This window comes from Filicampus tigris, chromosome 16 (assembly GCF_054856515.1).
Source record: "Filicampus tigris isolate MCC_2025a chromosome 16, RoL_Ftig_1.0, whole genome shotgun sequence".
Classification (NCBI taxonomy): Eukaryota; Metazoa; Chordata; class Actinopteri; order Syngnathiformes; family Syngnathidae; genus Filicampus; species Filicampus tigris.
Genome location: NC_141232.1, coordinates 11,641,605 through 11,658,163, shown reverse-complemented (window position 1 = coordinate 11,658,163; position 16,559 = coordinate 11,641,605). Strand labels below are relative to the sequence as shown.

At 38.6% G+C, this 16,559-nt stretch overlaps 2 protein-coding genes across 2 annotated transcripts; one reads left to right on the top strand and one right to left on the bottom strand.

The window, feature by feature from the left end:
- Positions 1-53: 53 nt before the first annotated feature.
- On the bottom strand, positions 54-6,446 carry LOC147134740 (actin-related protein 2/3 complex subunit 1A-B). The gene is made up of 11 exons (XM_086056163.1): positions 6,443-6,446; positions 5,488-5,507; positions 5,142-5,265; positions 4,519-4,623; positions 3,683-3,905; positions 3,290-3,397; positions 2,462-2,668; positions 2,092-2,167; positions 1,411-1,601; positions 1,062-1,149; positions 54-503 (listed from the first exon to the last, which is right to left on the bottom strand). Exons 1-11 carry the CDS (start codon positions 6,444-6,446, stop codon positions 498-500), a joined length of 1,152 nt encoding a protein of 383 aa, XP_085912289.1. The 3' UTR covers positions 54-497.
- A 212-nt stretch (positions 6,447-6,658) lies between these two features.
- prkar1aa (protein kinase, cAMP-dependent, regulatory, type I, alpha (tissue specific extinguisher 1) a) lies at positions 6,659-14,518 on the top strand. The gene is made up of 11 exons (XM_086056315.1): positions 6,659-6,754; positions 7,758-7,945; positions 8,783-8,941; positions 9,912-10,003; positions 10,090-10,151; positions 10,523-10,569; positions 10,820-10,978; positions 11,140-11,200; positions 11,316-11,437; positions 11,678-11,759; positions 12,261-14,518. The coding sequence occupies exons 2-11, from the start codon at positions 7,772-7,774 to the stop codon at positions 12,431-12,433; spliced, it is 1,131 nt and encodes a 376-aa protein (XP_085912441.1). The 5' UTR covers positions 6,659-6,754; positions 7,758-7,771; the 3' UTR covers positions 12,434-14,518.
- The last annotated feature ends 2,041 nt before the right edge of the window (positions 14,519-16,559 follow it).

The following is a 16,559-nucleotide window of genomic DNA, read 5'->3' as shown; positions in this document are numbered from 1 at the left end:
CAGATTTTCTGACAAAAAATAAAAGTAAAAAACAAATCCATTTCGTAAAAAAGTAGGTGAAGTAGACACACTTTATTTGCTTGTGGCTGGCAGGATTTGGCCACTGGGCCATGAGTTTGACGCTTGTGCTTTTACAGTTAGTAAAATAAAGAAATAAAATTGAAGACCTTCTTTCAGACTTAGCAGACTGCTGAAGATATGTCATTGTTGCATGGGCCTCATTTGAGTGACCTTTAAAGAAGTACTCTGTAATGTACTGTGGCAGGAGTTGGGGGTAATCCAAACTATGCGGAAAAGGTTATAGGATGTCGACTTATTTCAAAGGTATTTTATTGAAAAATGATGGTACAGGTGATGCTGACAGTATTTTCCAATCATCTAAATCAGTTCCATTATATCACTTTCATTGTGGTTATTTGCAGATACAGTATAGCCAACAGCAGAGGAGTCTGTACGGATTGGTGGAACCAGACCCATGACCAACAGCTTGCTTTGCGTCAGTGCTGCAAAACAAGAATACATGTTAGAATCAATATCATTTGCTAATTGTGTGATGGCAATAGTAAAATAATACATTGATGTTGTTGCTGACAGTAGCTGCAGACATTCAAATAAAACATATCAAATATGTATTCCTCAAAATTCATTCATCAATCAATGAATATAAACCTCAGAATAGAAAAATGTTGGACAGGAGTGTTTGACAGGTGATTTTTGTCCCAGTACAAATCATCAATTTTCCTAATAGTAGCAACACAATACCATGATAAAAAAGTTAAAAATAAAAAAAAATTTGTGTGTGCAAAGTTTGGTTGATTCAACTACACATTACTCACCTACAGTGTGTACACATTCCCTAGTGAAGTCAATGTTTCATTTGACCCGGTTTTCTTTTGTCACTGTCTATTTTTTGTCCTTTTTCCAATGTGGTGTTTAGTCAATATTGTGTTATCTAATCCACAGAAAACTGTGCCAACAGGTAACTTGTGTGATGTTTGAATACATACAAACATTTGACTATTCTTTATTTTTCCAATAACCTTTTGGCACATATATTCTACCTTAAAATCCCACATAACCATGGCTCCATCCAGTCCCACACTGCTGAACTTCTCCACCCTAGCTGTTCCCTGAACAACACACAACTGCCTACAGGACACAACAGATGTGCACAAAAGACATGGGCATAGGTGAATGGGCATTTTATGTACGATGGCATACATAACAGAAGAGCACAACAAGTAATTATAACATAATTATAATACTATATGTGGAAATGATATCAATAGTATACAAATATGTGGATGAACATAAAAGCACATTGATACACTATGTTCAAATCCAGATGAACAATGATTGATTGTTTTTTAATTCAATGTTAGTGAAGTGGTAAACAGCAATTCCTCTTACGTGATGCTGTTCTGGTGAAGGGTGTCCAACTCGTTGCTGACGTCCTCAGTCGCCCTCTTATCTAGATTACGGAAGTGCCGCATGGCTGAAATGCCACTTTTGGAAACTTGCTTGGGAATGTCTATCTTCTTTACAAGTTGCAGAGAGCCTGGTCCCTTATAGGTGAACTGGTAGGGACAACAGTCATGCCCCTGAGAGAGATAAATGGGTGTTAAATTACCACATCACAGCAATTAGGTGTTAAAACAACAGCTATTGTGTTAAAAACATACTTTGTAAGAACAATATGTGAGTATGCCATGTTTATTGTTTACAGGCAGTTCAGTTTTTATTTAAAGTTCAGTTCAATTTGCTCTATACTGCACCATCCTCTTAAATCTGACCAGCATCTTCTCAATCTTCCCAAATCTATCATTTGTGTGCAGAGTTACAATTTTTTTGTATGTACATATACAGCATATATGTAAAGCTTTATTGAGACCAACTCCCTGCTGAAAACCAGGGCACTGAGATTAGCTGAAAGAAGCAAAAATAAAAAGCTCAACAAAGCTGAAAAGAACTGCACAGTGGGAGTCCTTGTTTCCTTATCAACCAACTTTTGGTCACGGGCTGTGTATAACACACACATGCATGCATGCATGCGCAAAAACACAAGTGTGCACATGGCAGGTCAATAATTACCGCGGCAACAATCTCAGTGGGGCTGACAAATAGGATGCTCAGCAGTGGAAGACTGTCAATAGTCAGCTGTGTTGCCCTGGACAAACAAGTGATCAACAAATAACAGTATGTCAACAGAAAAATATGTTTGCTTCACATTTTCATATTTATAGTTTCATCAAACATCAAAAATCCTATTAGCATCCATCTCAACATTTGTGAACTGGTCTACATATGATTTTTTAAGCAAATTACTGCCATCTGCTGTCTGCCAATGGACCAGCTTAAAACACAACGTTTTAAGTTCTTGTGGGGCTTCAAAAAAATACCATAAACCAAATTAGCCAATAGTTGCTTTATGTATTGAAGTTCTTATCTCAGTAGTACTCACTCCTTTCCCCGGGTAGCATCAGCCACAGTGATGCTGCTGTTGTGGGCCACCCAGGCCAGCTGGTCTCCACTGGGCGAGAAGGAGACACTGTGAACCCAGCCTCCACAGTCCTTATTCTCAAACATCACCTCCCCAAAAGGCATTTTGGCCCCCCAAGCAGTAGGTCCAGGCTTGTCCTCGATGTCCTTTATGTAGGCTGAGAAAATCCTAAAAATTCCAAGCACAGAGTTTGGAGTTAAATTACATTTTAATTTGATCAATTGGAAATGTTGAATGCTGTTTTCAATACTTTCATTTTTAAAAAAAAGCTATTTTCTCGACATTTTCCAGTCCATACAAAAATTATATATAATTTCTTAATACAAGTGCTGTTTATCCATTGTTCTAAAGTTTAAGTTGATCAGAAAGCTGTCTGTCTGTACATTATGTGTGTGCATTATGTGAAGTTTGTATAGAATGGTGCAAAATATTGCTTCCTTGAAATAGTCATGGTAATGAACCCTTTTCAAAATGTAAAAAAATACAATAAAATACTGTATCTCTAACTCAAACAACCGCTTACATGTATTTATTTTTTGCTTTAATTTACCATGGGATTCATTATTTTGGGCTCACCATATGTTATATATAATACAATAATATAATAATAATAATCCACACTCTGAGCACCATATCTGGTTATAGTAGTTATTATTTTATTATTTGACTACTGGTTCAATATTTCAGTGGGGCATATACCGATAGTCATATTTGAAACCTTGGAGTTAATTTAGCCAGTCCAGTAAAAGCACTTCCCTCCTGCACAATTCAATATGGGATTAGGAATACCTGCAGTGGAGGTCCGCAGACCCAGCTGCCAGAAGAATGTTATTGGGATGCCAATCCAGGCTCATGACAGTGGAGCGAATGGGCTTTTTGATGTGCTTACTCAGCCACCTGTTGGTGATGATGGAAAGATTGAAATGAAAAATGTATGAAAAAAAAAATACATTTGGTTTCTACATTAGGTGTCTGAGTCTTCTATTGGACACAAGCAGCACACGTAGCATCAAATTAGTGAGACACTCGAATGGCGCTGTTTTAAAAGCAGAACGTAGCATGTGTTCATTTTTGTTTGTGATATTCCTCCAAGAGGAAACTCATCACAGGTCATTCGATCAAGGTACTGTATGTATGTGTACTGCAGTAAAGTAGGCCTACGTGGGTCCACCTTGCTATTACCAATCATTTTCCTTCTCAAAATAGCAGACAGAGATGAGTCGAGCTCCACTGCCTAAGGCAAACTTGTTCTCCAGAGGTGACCACTTTACGCAGGTGGCCGCGCGGTTGATTCGTACGAGGACCAGAGTGGGCTTCCACGAGCCATCCTTCAGAGTCCACACGTAGGCGTTGCGGTCAGTGGCACAGGTGACGATGCGATTGGACTCAGGTGCCCAGTCAATGCCTGTGAGGTTCCATTAGAGAACAATTAATAACGTAAAGCTCTTTCTTTGGAGTGGAAATCCTAAATTCACTTTCAACTCACTTCATAGTTTAACGGTACAGTCAACCCAAAAATTGTCTTTCCAATATGTTCTATGCGCCTCCACTAGTCTAAACACAGCATTCTAATTAATATTGCATTTGGGGAATATGAGTTAAGCAGCAAAAAACACCCGTTTTTAGTCATCTCAGTGGGCAGCCATTTTGTCACTTGCTGTGAACTGAAAATTACATCACAGTTGCTCAGGGCTCAGTTAACGACCTGCTTTCTGAAGCTGAGTCATGCTGAGTATTATTTGATGGAGTTGATATTTAATGTACAATTACTAAACCTTATTGCTGTAAGCCACTTAAGAGTGCAGATATCAAGGCTGGACACCTGTGTAGGTTGTGGTAATGTATACAGGATTGAGCATCAGAATTTTTGGCATGTGTTACACCTTATCCCCAAATGACACACAATGCACTTGGGAGAGGTAATAGAGGTAAATCAAATACAAGAACAAGACGTCGTTAAACATTTGAAGTTGAAGGCACCCATCTAGGTACTGTCAAAGTGATACAAGCTGTTGTACCTGTGATACGTCCACTGTGCTCAGTAAGCTCATGGATCTTGATCCAGTCTCTGCCTTTCTTTTCATAAATGTTCACCACATTGTTGTTGGGGCTTACTGCAATCTCTGTATGGAAACAAATATTCACATTTTTGTATTGATTTTCAAATGTATTATTGGCTGGACTTCATCATTCCATTCCTATCTGTCTGTCTATCACTAATAGTTGAGCAAAATTTGATTAACTTTCATACACTGTTATGTTATTTTTAAATCAAATCTAGACAATAAAAGTGTTGTGTTGGGAGCGGTGTAGTGTGTCTTTTATCAACTGTAAACCACGATGAACAGTGTGTAAAACAAGACACAACAATACGCTCGGCAGTGCTCAACAGTATCAGTGTCTCTTTAGTGCATTTGCTGTTTTGTAATCAGATTCCTTGTGGTTCCACAGGCAGCATTAATGCAATTACTGGACAGAGAAAATGCATCTGCATGCTGCAGTGTATACAGTTTGTGGACCCGCCCTGTTTTGAAGGTTGAGATAAATACACTATCACAATTGTGCACATCCACAAAGGTTTTCTTAAGGTGTGTTACTCCATAAGAAAGCACACGGGTACAAGTGGTTAACAGTGTTTCACCTACGTGTCCTGTTTTTATTCCAGGTGTGGCAAGAAAGTGGCTCCAGACCAAAACTGTAGCGTGACATGTCTGAACAAAGATGGGAGAAGCTCTTGGAATGTAGCTACCTGCCCAGATGGTCTCCTGAAACAGAGATCGGGGAGGAGCACAGGGAAATACTTTGTTGTGAAAGAGACAAAAAAGAAACAGCATCCACTAAATGTTTTTAGCAATATCTTTCAGCCCTCTTACTTAGCACCATATTTTAATATCACTTATTCTGGTGTACACACAGACATTTAGTCCTTTATGGGCAGACTTGCCTGTCTTGTCGTGTTAATAATTGTTTGAGAAAATAATACACACCTTTTCAGGAGTGGTGCATACTGTGCAAACAGGATTTTCCTTTGCCTTTACTATTTATACACCCTCATCCTAACAAGAAGAAAACTTTGATTATTTGTACTTATCTTGTTAGTCAAAATGCTACTAAAAAGCAGGGGTATTCATTTCCAGCTTCCTCAAGCAAGTAGAGGCAGCAATAATGATAGTCACAACATCCAGGCAGACTAATTGCTAAATGCATTTTTTAGCTTTATGGATCAAATAGCAGAAATTGAATTTGCTGAGTCGATGCGACAAAACAATGAAACAACCACGTACCTTTTGTGTGGATCAGATGAGTAGTAGAGTAGTTAATAGCTGTATATTCGTGGACTCTGGGCAGTCGACACGAATGGAGCTGCGCAGTCGTACTACAAGGAAGTCGGTGTTATTACTGAAAGGAGTGAAAGAAAAGTGGGTGTGTCTGAGTGTCAATGTGGAGTGTTGAGTTTAGCATATGGACGGTGCAACATACAGTATCATTTCAGATGTGTACATGGGCAGGGGTATGTTTGATTATTAGCAAATTTAAGATGGTTGTTTTTAGTCACGCTGCCCTAAATAAATACAATACAACTTAAAACTTACCTTAAATTATATTCATTTCTTTTCAATGGTACGTCTATGCGTTTATCAGGTATAATTAAGGTATTATCTTCCAGTAGCGTGTATGCTGAATTATAATGAATATTATTTATATTTTTTGGGGGTCCAATCCGAATTCAGATTTTATGTATTGCCTTGTCAGTATAAGCCCTAAGGTTGCTTCAATGCCATAAGATGATCGACCCATGATGACAACCAGCTAGCTCTGACTAAACAGCATAAATGCAGTATTTGTGAGGAGCAAAGAAAGAAGGATGGATTTTGCAGCATTTTTGATGATGTATCTTATTTAAAGTTTTCTATTCAGTTCAGTGTGTACCCCGACTCTTACCCATGCAGTCAGCTGGGATAGATTGTGATAATGTACAGTATTCAATAATAAATAAATAAATAAATAAATAAATAAATAGATGGATGGACGAATAAATAAATAAAGTGTGATAATATATTTGATCCGAGTCCCATAGATTTTCTAACTTTCCTGAAGAATACTCCGTCCGTTTTCAGCAGACGGTTATGTAACTGAGCTCCTCATACAGAAGGTACTCTTGAAAACAGGAAGTTAGCGTGAAACCGTGGTAGCGGAAGTAGTTTTCTACGGCCCGAAAAGAAAACAAACAGGGAAAGCTCCGAGCGGGACTTGGTAAGGACTTTTGGCAAGTTTGCATTTTTAGCTGCAAAGTGTAAATGTTTTTGAATAAAAGAAGTGAAGATTGAAGATGCCTCTAGTTGGCATTTTCCATCGTTTTGGGGCGTTAGCTTGTGCGGTTTAAAAGTTAGCTTTGTTCGGAAATTAAACATTAATTGCAATATTATATGGCACCTTTGACTTATTTTCAGACTTGCAACATTGTCTTTTAGTTACTAACACATAGACAGACACATTGACATTTCATTCCCAACAAACAGTTAGCGGTTTGTACTGCTAATAAACTTTATTATAAATAAGCAGAGAGTTAGCTTGAGGAAAGTTAGCGATACCGCATCAGTTACTGTAAGCGAATTGTCTACCACTTTGTGTTCTCCGTGTGTTAGTGTACAAAACACCGTACGTAATGTACAATTTTTTTTTCAACAGTAGTAAATTCAACCAAACACTGTTGCTAGTATTCAATATGTAGCTATATATAAAAGAATTTTATATGTAATACTAATAATACTTCTTTTTTAGCACAAGTGAAAGAGAAAAAACATCATAATGACCTTAGAATGGTATGACTGTATGGGAAAAATAGACCAATGCTATTAATTTGGCAAGAGGGGTTGTTCTAACTGTGCACTATTGTGTGACCATGGATACTGTTTACATCACTTTAATTGCAGTTTATTATGGCAGTTACAGTTAGAATATTGAAAGAATACTTAAAACACTTCCTCTACACCTAATAAAGGTTCCATGATCGGGACATTGTTCCTCTTGACTCTTATTTCTATTTGCGTTGTTTTCCTTTAGGAAGACTAGTTTCAAACTATAAACAAATTAAAAGTTGACCAGTGTTTGAGAATTTAGATTGTTTATGCCATCCCAGGTGCACTGTAGTTTGTAATTATTGGCACTAGGAACCTTTTAAGCATTGCAACCTAGTTCTTTTAAGCAAGTCCTTCCTACTACCTCTAATTATAATTTCTTTCTCCTCCTGTTGTAGATCACAAGAGAAGGATGGCTTCATGTAGTACAAGCAATGAGGATGAGCGCAAGCTGCGAGAATGCGAGGTCTATGTTCAAAAGCACAACATTCAACAGGTGCTAAAAGACTGCATTGTCCAGTTGTGCACCGCCCGGCCTGAACGACCCATGGCGTTCCTCAAGGACCTCTTTGAAAGACTGGAGAAGGTTGTTTTTTTACACAAAAATTCCGATATACATTAGTTAGATTGGCTTTACTATGTGGTTCACTAGGGCTGATCATCATAGTATCATTTTTGACATGATCCAAAAAATGCTGCATTGCAGTACTGACTATATTGCGACTGCCACATTGTTCCCATTGTGGACACACGTCAGTGAAAGAGAGCAGTGTGTCAGCATACAATGTTGCAGCAAAGGTGGAAATACAATTGTGTCATTAGTCAGGATTGCTGTAGAGCGTAGGCCAATCGTGATTCGATTGTGTTTTTTCACATGCCGTTTGCTTAATAACAAGCATGAGGTAGACATACTTGTGACAACTTGGTCTGCTGTCAGCTTAACAAATCTGCAGCGGAAGTCATACGGCAACATTTATCTTTTAGAATATACACTTCTCAAAAGGTGAACTATTTATTCTAGATTGAATTTCAGCAAACTACTCACAAATTATAATGGCTGAAAGGGGAACTCAACCCCGAAATGTCTTTAAAATAATATGTTCTATTCATTAGTCTAAACATGGCATTCTGATTAATAATGCTTTTGTGGGATATGAGTTAAGCAGCAAAATCCACCCGTTTTTAGCCATCTCAGGGGGCAGCCATTTTGTCACTTCCGTCAACTGAAAATGACATCGCAGTTGCTCCGGGCTCAGGTAAAGACCAATCAGGGCTCACCTGTTTTCTGAAGCTTCCGACAGCTAGAAAGCCACCCCACCTTCTGAGCCATGGTGCTATGTTCGTTTATGTACTCAATATTTTTATTTACGAGAAGTAAATGTCATGAAAATGAACACAAAATTATTGCTATTTCCACCAACAGGAGGAGATCCAGCAAATGGTGTTACAGCAGAAATCCACGGACTCACGTGAAGATGAGGTTTCACCACCTATGAATCCTGTGGTGAGGGGCAGGAGCAGGAGAGGTGCCATCAGTGCTGAGGTGTACACGGAGGAAGACGCTGCCTCCTATGTCAGAAAGGTCGGGCGAAAAGGCACTGCTCCAAATTTGCACATAGAAGTGAATGCTGGACTATTGTACCTTGCTCTGGGCACTGAATACGTTTTATTTTTTCAGTTTTATTTTGAGCATGCTCTCGTTTGTGTGTAATGTAAACACGTGGTCATTTGAGTTGGGCGCTTTATGTCACGTATGCAGTGTAAAAGGATGAACAGCCAAGTGTGCATCCGATAGACAAACAGTGGGTGGCAGTAATGCGCAGTATGAATTGGTCGCCAACTGCCAAAAAGAAAATAACCCTTTCTGTCTGTCAAATATTTTGCTTTGCAAATACGAGCTTGCTTAAACTGAAAGTACCTGACATCTGTCCAATCAAAACATAACACAAATGCCTGTTTTGCACAAGAGTTGGTGGAGGTAGATGGTACATACTGTAGATTCCAAAATACATTTTGGTATCCAGTAGCAGCAGCAAGCACAAGTACAAAAAAAAACCCATCACAAATATATCACAGCAAACAAACATTTATGTAAAGTCGTGAGTTAAAGGTGAAATTTAAAGGGCAAATATGCTGTAGTAATTACATTTGAAATTATAAGATATACACGTTTTTGTGGGAGGCTTGTAGAAAGAAAGATTTCCTCAGTCTTTCCGTTGAACAGAACACACTTTTAACAGACGTCTGGCTGGAGACCATCCAACTTTGAACAACAAAATAGCAGGCAAATTAATACGTTTCTGGACTCCGGAGAGAAAATGCTCTCTCTAAACAGAACCGAAAATGAGTTATGGTATGCTACGCTTTACGCCAGTCAGGAAGAGTGGCCTATAAGCTCAAAAGTATGTTAATATAAGTAGTATCAAATATTTATAATATCAAAAAGATTTGTTTCTTTTCACAATAGATTCCTGAGTTTTGACACATCCCTCTAACTCTTTCCCCTCTTGCACGCTCTCTCTTTCATGCGTTCTTTTTCCTTTTTCTACCAGGTTATTCCAAAAGACTACAAGACCATGGCAGCTCTGGGCAAAGCCATGGAAAAGAACATCCTATTTGCCCACTTAGACAGCAATGAGAGAAGGTATCACACCATTCCAGTCGGCGAACTGCTAACAATCCTTGCTGAACATTTTTTTGCTCATCAAACAGTTGTTTTTGGTATTTCAGTGACATATTTGATGCCATGTTTTCTGTCAACTACATTGCTGGAGAGACAGTCATCATTCAAGGTGAACTGATTTTTGGTCTTTATGTGAAGATAAGGCTGGAACGACATGAGTATTTCATATCAGTCAGTTCATATATAAGTAGTAATTATTCATTTAACCCAATCAAAATAAACAATATTAAATGGCTTCGTGAAAAATTACACTGTTGTTGTGTATATTGTAATGTAGTGTAATCCGCAATGTTCTTTACATCCATGCTTTCCTACCAGAGCTGTAAATACATATTTGCGGATAAGGTAAAGATGCTACCCCAAAAGTAGCGTTGATTCAGTTCCATTAAAATTCACTCGTTGTTCATACGATATGTAGCATCTAAAATCGCTCCTGTCACAACAAAACCTCACAAACTCTCTTATCTTTTCCTGTTTCAGGTGATGAGGGAGACAACTTTTATGTTATCGACCAGGGGGAAATGGATGTAAGATTACTTTCGTATTTTTGGATACAACTGCAGACAGCATGCATTGGCTAGTGCTAGTAGAACCGTGGCTGTGTCCGAATGTCCGTCCTTGTCCCCTAAAACCTCGTTCACTGTACATTCCCGCCCATATGATAGTTCCCTCATTCTGTTTGGCGACTCGGACAGCCAGTGAACCACCGTACATTGTACGATGACACTAAATTGTGGCGGGTCGTAGTGACTGCAAGCTCTCTGCATCTCCTTGTAGGTATACGTGAACAATGAGTGGGTGACCAGCATTGGTGAGGGCGGCAGTTTTGGGGAGCTCGCCCTGATCTATGGGACCCCCCGAGCGGCTTCTGTTCGTGCTAGGTCCGATGTCAAGCTGTGGGGCATTGACAGAGACAGTTACAGGAGAATACTCATGGTACGCAGTGCTTTTTCACAGTGCATGATAATATTAATAACGCTAACAGTGTTTATTACATACATATATGTATACTAACGGCCATATTGTACATATTATACGATATACAGTTTGTACTCAGACACTGTACATATCAGTGAAGTATTGGATTTGATTTGTAGGGAAGCACTTTAAGAAAACGTAAGATGTATGAGGAGTTCCTGAGCAAAGTTTCGATTTTAGGTGAGTTTAAATGTTTATTTTGAGTCTTAAAAATGTGTGCATTCAGACATCAGGTTTCTCTTTTAGACTTTTTTTTTTTTTGTATATGCTTCATTTTTCCTTTACTTGTCCACAGAGTCTTTGGACAAATGGGAGCGCCTGACTGTGGCTGATGCCTTGGAGACAGTGCAGTTTGAGGATGACCAGAAAATTGTTGTGCAAGGAGAGCCCGGTGACGAGTTTTTCATCATCTTGGAGGTATACGCCATCTTCTGAGGCTGGATTTGCACTGCATGTCTAAGTGCACAGTTCCGATTCGATATTCACCCAGATAAGTCAGAGCGCAGACTATTGCAGAAACAAGCATTCATGTCAGACACCCTTCATACGCCATAATCTAATGATTCCATTGACGTTACATCAAGAGGTTGACATTAGACAGTCCACCTATTATATTTATTTGTATTGCTATTCAAGTCATCCTTTTTGTGGCGTCAGGGGACAGCAGCAGTGCTGCAGAGGCGGTCCGAGGATCAGGAGTTTGTGGAAGTTGGAAGACTTGGACCATCAGATTACTTTGGTAAGCTCTAGTCAAGCAGAAGACCCTGATATCTCGAATCTCAAATACAATGACTGGATTTACGAGGTGGAAAGCAAAGAATATATACATAATATGATATAATGTATGTGCTCTATATTTTTCTTTCCCAATGCATTTCAGTGGGCATCAATTCTAGGCAGATTTTCGCTATCCCCCGGAAAATAGCAGGGGTCCACTGTGTTGTCAAAAATAATATGGAAAACCTTTAATGGCCAAATTTAGCTGTAGCCCACCCCATCTTTAATAGACGATTCTTTAACTTGATTGATTGACTTTACCCTTTTGACATTGAGCTTTTAACACAGAAAATGCTACTGGTCATTTGTAATCACAGTACAGTACAAACACAGTTTTTGGAAGAATTTTTCTAAACTTGATTATCGTAATGTGTCTGTCTACATTATTGGATACCCTGTATTAAAAATAGTACAGCATAGCAGAACAAAATTTTACATAGCACTGTGTCCATCTTATTTTCAGGTGAGATTGCCCTACTGATGAACCGGCCTCGTGCCGCCACTGTGGTTGCATGTGGACCCCTCAAGTGTGTCAAATTGGATCGGCCACGGTTTGAGAGAGTCCTCGGCCCCTGCTCTGACATCTTAAAGAGAAACATCCAGCAGTACAACAGCTTTGTTTCCCTCTCTGTCTAAACCTCCTTACTCTTGTTTTAGATCCACCGACCAAGGTCCGGTTCATTTTGTATTTTACCTCTTTTCCCAATATAACTGCAGTTGCCTTGTTACCAAAAAAAAAAACGTTACTCTTTTTTTCAGAGAGCACTGTGGATACCTTTCAGAGCTTTGCAGTAGTTGCTATTAGGGCTGCTCGATTAAGCGGTGTTGAAACGTAACCAAATTTTCTGGATAAAACGATGTTGAAAACGTTCAAATCGGCACGTTCAATTTTATTTTTGGTGTATCTAAGTGTAGCCCAGTTGTACTTTCTTTTTTGTGTTCTGTTTGTACATTCTCTTCGTATTTGTACTTTCTGTTACTCTTCTCTTCGTATTAAGATCTCTGTTTTCCGGTGGTTACTTCCCTGTTTGTCATACGCTCACAAGCAGCGCGTTCAATCCAATTCTTTAAATGCGGAAGCGATTGTCCGCTAGCCGAGGAGAAAGCGACACATGTGGGGGATTGTTTGCTGCAGGAGCCGACTGCCGAGGAAGTGAAGTGGAGCGTATGCTCAACTAAGGGAATTGGCCAGGTCAATGGTGAGCTAGGAGCCCAGGATTGAAACTTAGAAATTGCCTGGAATAGAACTGAACTAAGTAAAATGCTGTTAATCCCAATGGATTGTTCTGTGTGTATTAAGTTAAATTGACTGGCATATTGAGTTCAAACAAAGAAAAATTAAGTTTAAATAAAAGACATTCAAAATACTTTATTTTTCATTATTTTTTATTTTTCAAAGAAATCGTAATCGTAAAATCGGGCTTGAGAGAAAATAATCGGGATTTTCTTATTAGGCTAAATCAAACAGCCCTACTAAAATGATAAATAAAATGATAATTTTATATATCGCTGGTATTGGGTGGAATCCTTACATCTCCAAAACCAGCATTTTTAAGGAAAGTTAAAAAAAAAAAAAAAAAAAGATGGCATCTTTCTTAAGTGGAAGTCAACCCCAAAAATGTCTTTAGAAGAATATGTTCTGTGTTCTTATCAGGCTCACTAGTCGAAAACATGGCATTCTGATTCAAAAGTGGTGTTAGGGTGTCAGTGCGAATTTTTCAAGGCACCCCTGTTGATGGCCGAAAACGTCTGCTTCTAAATACGGAAACATTTTTCTTTTTAGTTTAAAATGGCTTACCGTAACAAGAATCCAGAGTCACATTGTGTCCAAAGGTGGAATCCTGCGCTTTGCATTGTTATAAATTCTAAAGCAAATAGTTTAGGCAAATCTGGGAGTGGGGACAAACAGTTTTAAGGTTGATACATTGTTGTATTGGAACTTGCTGATAAATGTTATTTTCACACTTTGACACATTGCTTGCAAACCACAAAAAAAACAAAAAAACAAACGTAATAGGCGAGTGAATGTCTCTTTCTGCTGATTGTGCCTGCCAAATCAAGTATGTTATTTTGTTTTTATTATTAGTGTTTATTCATGTGATAGTTTCATATTTCTGATGATGTCTTTTGTTCTAAGAAGTGAAGTTTGTGCCATAGATCAGCGGTCGACAACCTATGGCTACAGACAGACAGAACTCGTGGGATTAAGACTGAATTTTCGATTGTATTTAGCCAGTGTAACACCCTTTTATGAATATAACCTAGTGAGGTTGAGTGGTTTGGAAAATGAATGGATTTGCAAATTTTGTGGCTAATGCTTTTGCCACATCCAAAATGGTGGACACACTAATATATTTGTTAAAAGGGTTTTGTGGCCCCCGTGTTGTCCTTTCTGGAGGCAACAGGTCAAAATGGCTCTGTGAACATTGAAGGTTAACGACCCCTGCCCTAAATCAACCAGAAGGTAAAATTTTAAATCAAGATTTCCTGTGTGATTTGAGATGTTAAGTTTTCATTCACCCAATGCTGTTAAAATTTCTCAATTTCAGGTTTCCTCCATGACCTTTTATTTAAATCCACATTTTAATGTGTTTGAGTTGTTTTCAAACCATGCATGTGTTATTTGTCATTGTTACATTCCCCCTTTCTTGATTTCACTTGTTTCGAATAGTAGTGAATAACTACTACTATAAATCAATTAATAAAACAATTTAATTTAGAGTTGACGTTTTCCTTCCTTTTATTCCTTCCTTGCATCTGAATTTGAGATTTTTTTAAGAAGTTGCATTTCTGTAATATATACTCCTCCGTGTGTATTTTCAAATTTGATGTACAAAACTGAACAGCAGAGGCGAGGATATCCTGTCTCAGCAAATCGATCTTTTTCAGGCAATTCTGTAGCATACTGATGTGCTGCTTTCTCAGACTCAAGTTAATGTTTCAAAAAAATACAGGCCACTCACTGTCACACATGAGCTTGATTTGAAATGAATTCAAAAACACAATTACATCTCAACTCTGAAATTGCAGAAGTTTCATTGTGCCGCGTGTCGCAGACACAATGCAAAGCGTTTCATCTTAAGTATCATTGCTGAGCTAAAGACTTAAATAAGTTCTTGACACAAGATGCCATGTCAGTTCAACGTAGTTATATAAGGTTGCCTGTCAGTCCTCAGGCAAGAAACAGTGTGGGTTTCAGTTTCCCCTATCACTTAGAATCCACAGACCCCACACTTTCACTAGTGTGCATTGGCCCATGTTCTTTTTTTTTTTCTCTCTCCCTCACTTCAAATTTCTCTTATCCCATCTCACTGTTCATTTCCCCACAATGACTCCGATCGTCGTCCTGTCAGCCTTCATTAAACTCGGTGTTAAACTGAGGAGTCTAATAGGGACATGAAGTTGTGTACATGTCAATGATTAAAGAATGGGAAGAAGCAGGTGACCTGTTTTTGAAGACAACACAATGTATAAAAAAAAAAAAAAGGAATATAATTTTTTGTGCCTCGTTAATTTTCAAATTGAATATTTTCATCATACTGTCTGTAGCTCGCTCTCTCGCTCTCTCTCTCTCTCTCTCCCTCTCTCTCTCTCTCTCTCACTCTCTCTCCCTCCTTCACGTCAATGAATTCTGTAACTCATTCGTTCAATCACTGAAATGTGTCCAAGTTTCTGCACAAGCAGGAGTGTCCTGCCAAATGCTTGCCACTTTTGACCTTCCTTTACAGTCGCGATGTGAGGTGAAGAACAACGCCGCGGTGTTATTTTCTGTTCTGTTGCACAAATTCTTAGTAAAACAATTACAGTTTGGCTGTTCGGCATTGATTGGGTATTCATGCGCAAAACAAAGGACGAAAATTTTAGAGGTTGAAGGAACACAAAAGTAGGTTATGTTAAAGGCCAATTCAGCAGACAAGTTCCATAGACACCCTACTTGGCTTAATTTTCAAAACTGATATTTCAGTCGAACCAAGAAACTTAGTGATTTGGAATTTTACAGTGTGATATGTTTTTTGAAATGGCATTCATGTTCTATATAATCCGCCATAAAGTAGGCACGTGTTCCATTGATAATGTTGCCGACAGTATTCTAAGACAATGAAAGAAAATAAAATACAGAATCCACTGAAGATTATAATGATTATACGTTGAGGAATAAAAACCGCGTGCCAACCACACACCTCAGCTCAAAAAACAAAAAAAAACCTCACAATACAATTTGATATGAAGTGTCTCTTCAGCGCACAAGGTTTCATGTCAAGCACCAACATGAAGCCCACGCAGTAGGCCACTCATTGGCACGTTCTGCCTCAGCCCACTTCTCGCTAAGCAAACGTGTGAAAATATCCTGTCCATCTCGATACATGTGCTCATGTGCAGGAAGAAAGCTGAAAGATCTTGTGCATGCATTTTCAATTCAGTCTTTAGTGTAAACCTAAGAGGGCTACCTACAAATTCAAGGTTTTTGTAAAAGACATCGATTCCTCATTCCCGTGCGATGGTTTGACTTAACATGAAAGGGAAATCTGCACTGCCAGGGATGGAACTATTGTCGCGCAGTGGGAAAGTGCTAACTCACTGCTCTGTACAATCTTTCTGACCAATGGTGATTTTTTTTTTTTCTTTTTAAATAAAGCAGTCCTATTTTTATTTTTTTGTGCCTGCTCCCTGAGTAACCCTGCCTTTCATGCCATGTCGAGGCACAAAACCAGCATTTACCAGGGCGGAAAATTACATTCTTCTTAAAATAGCCAAAAAAGAA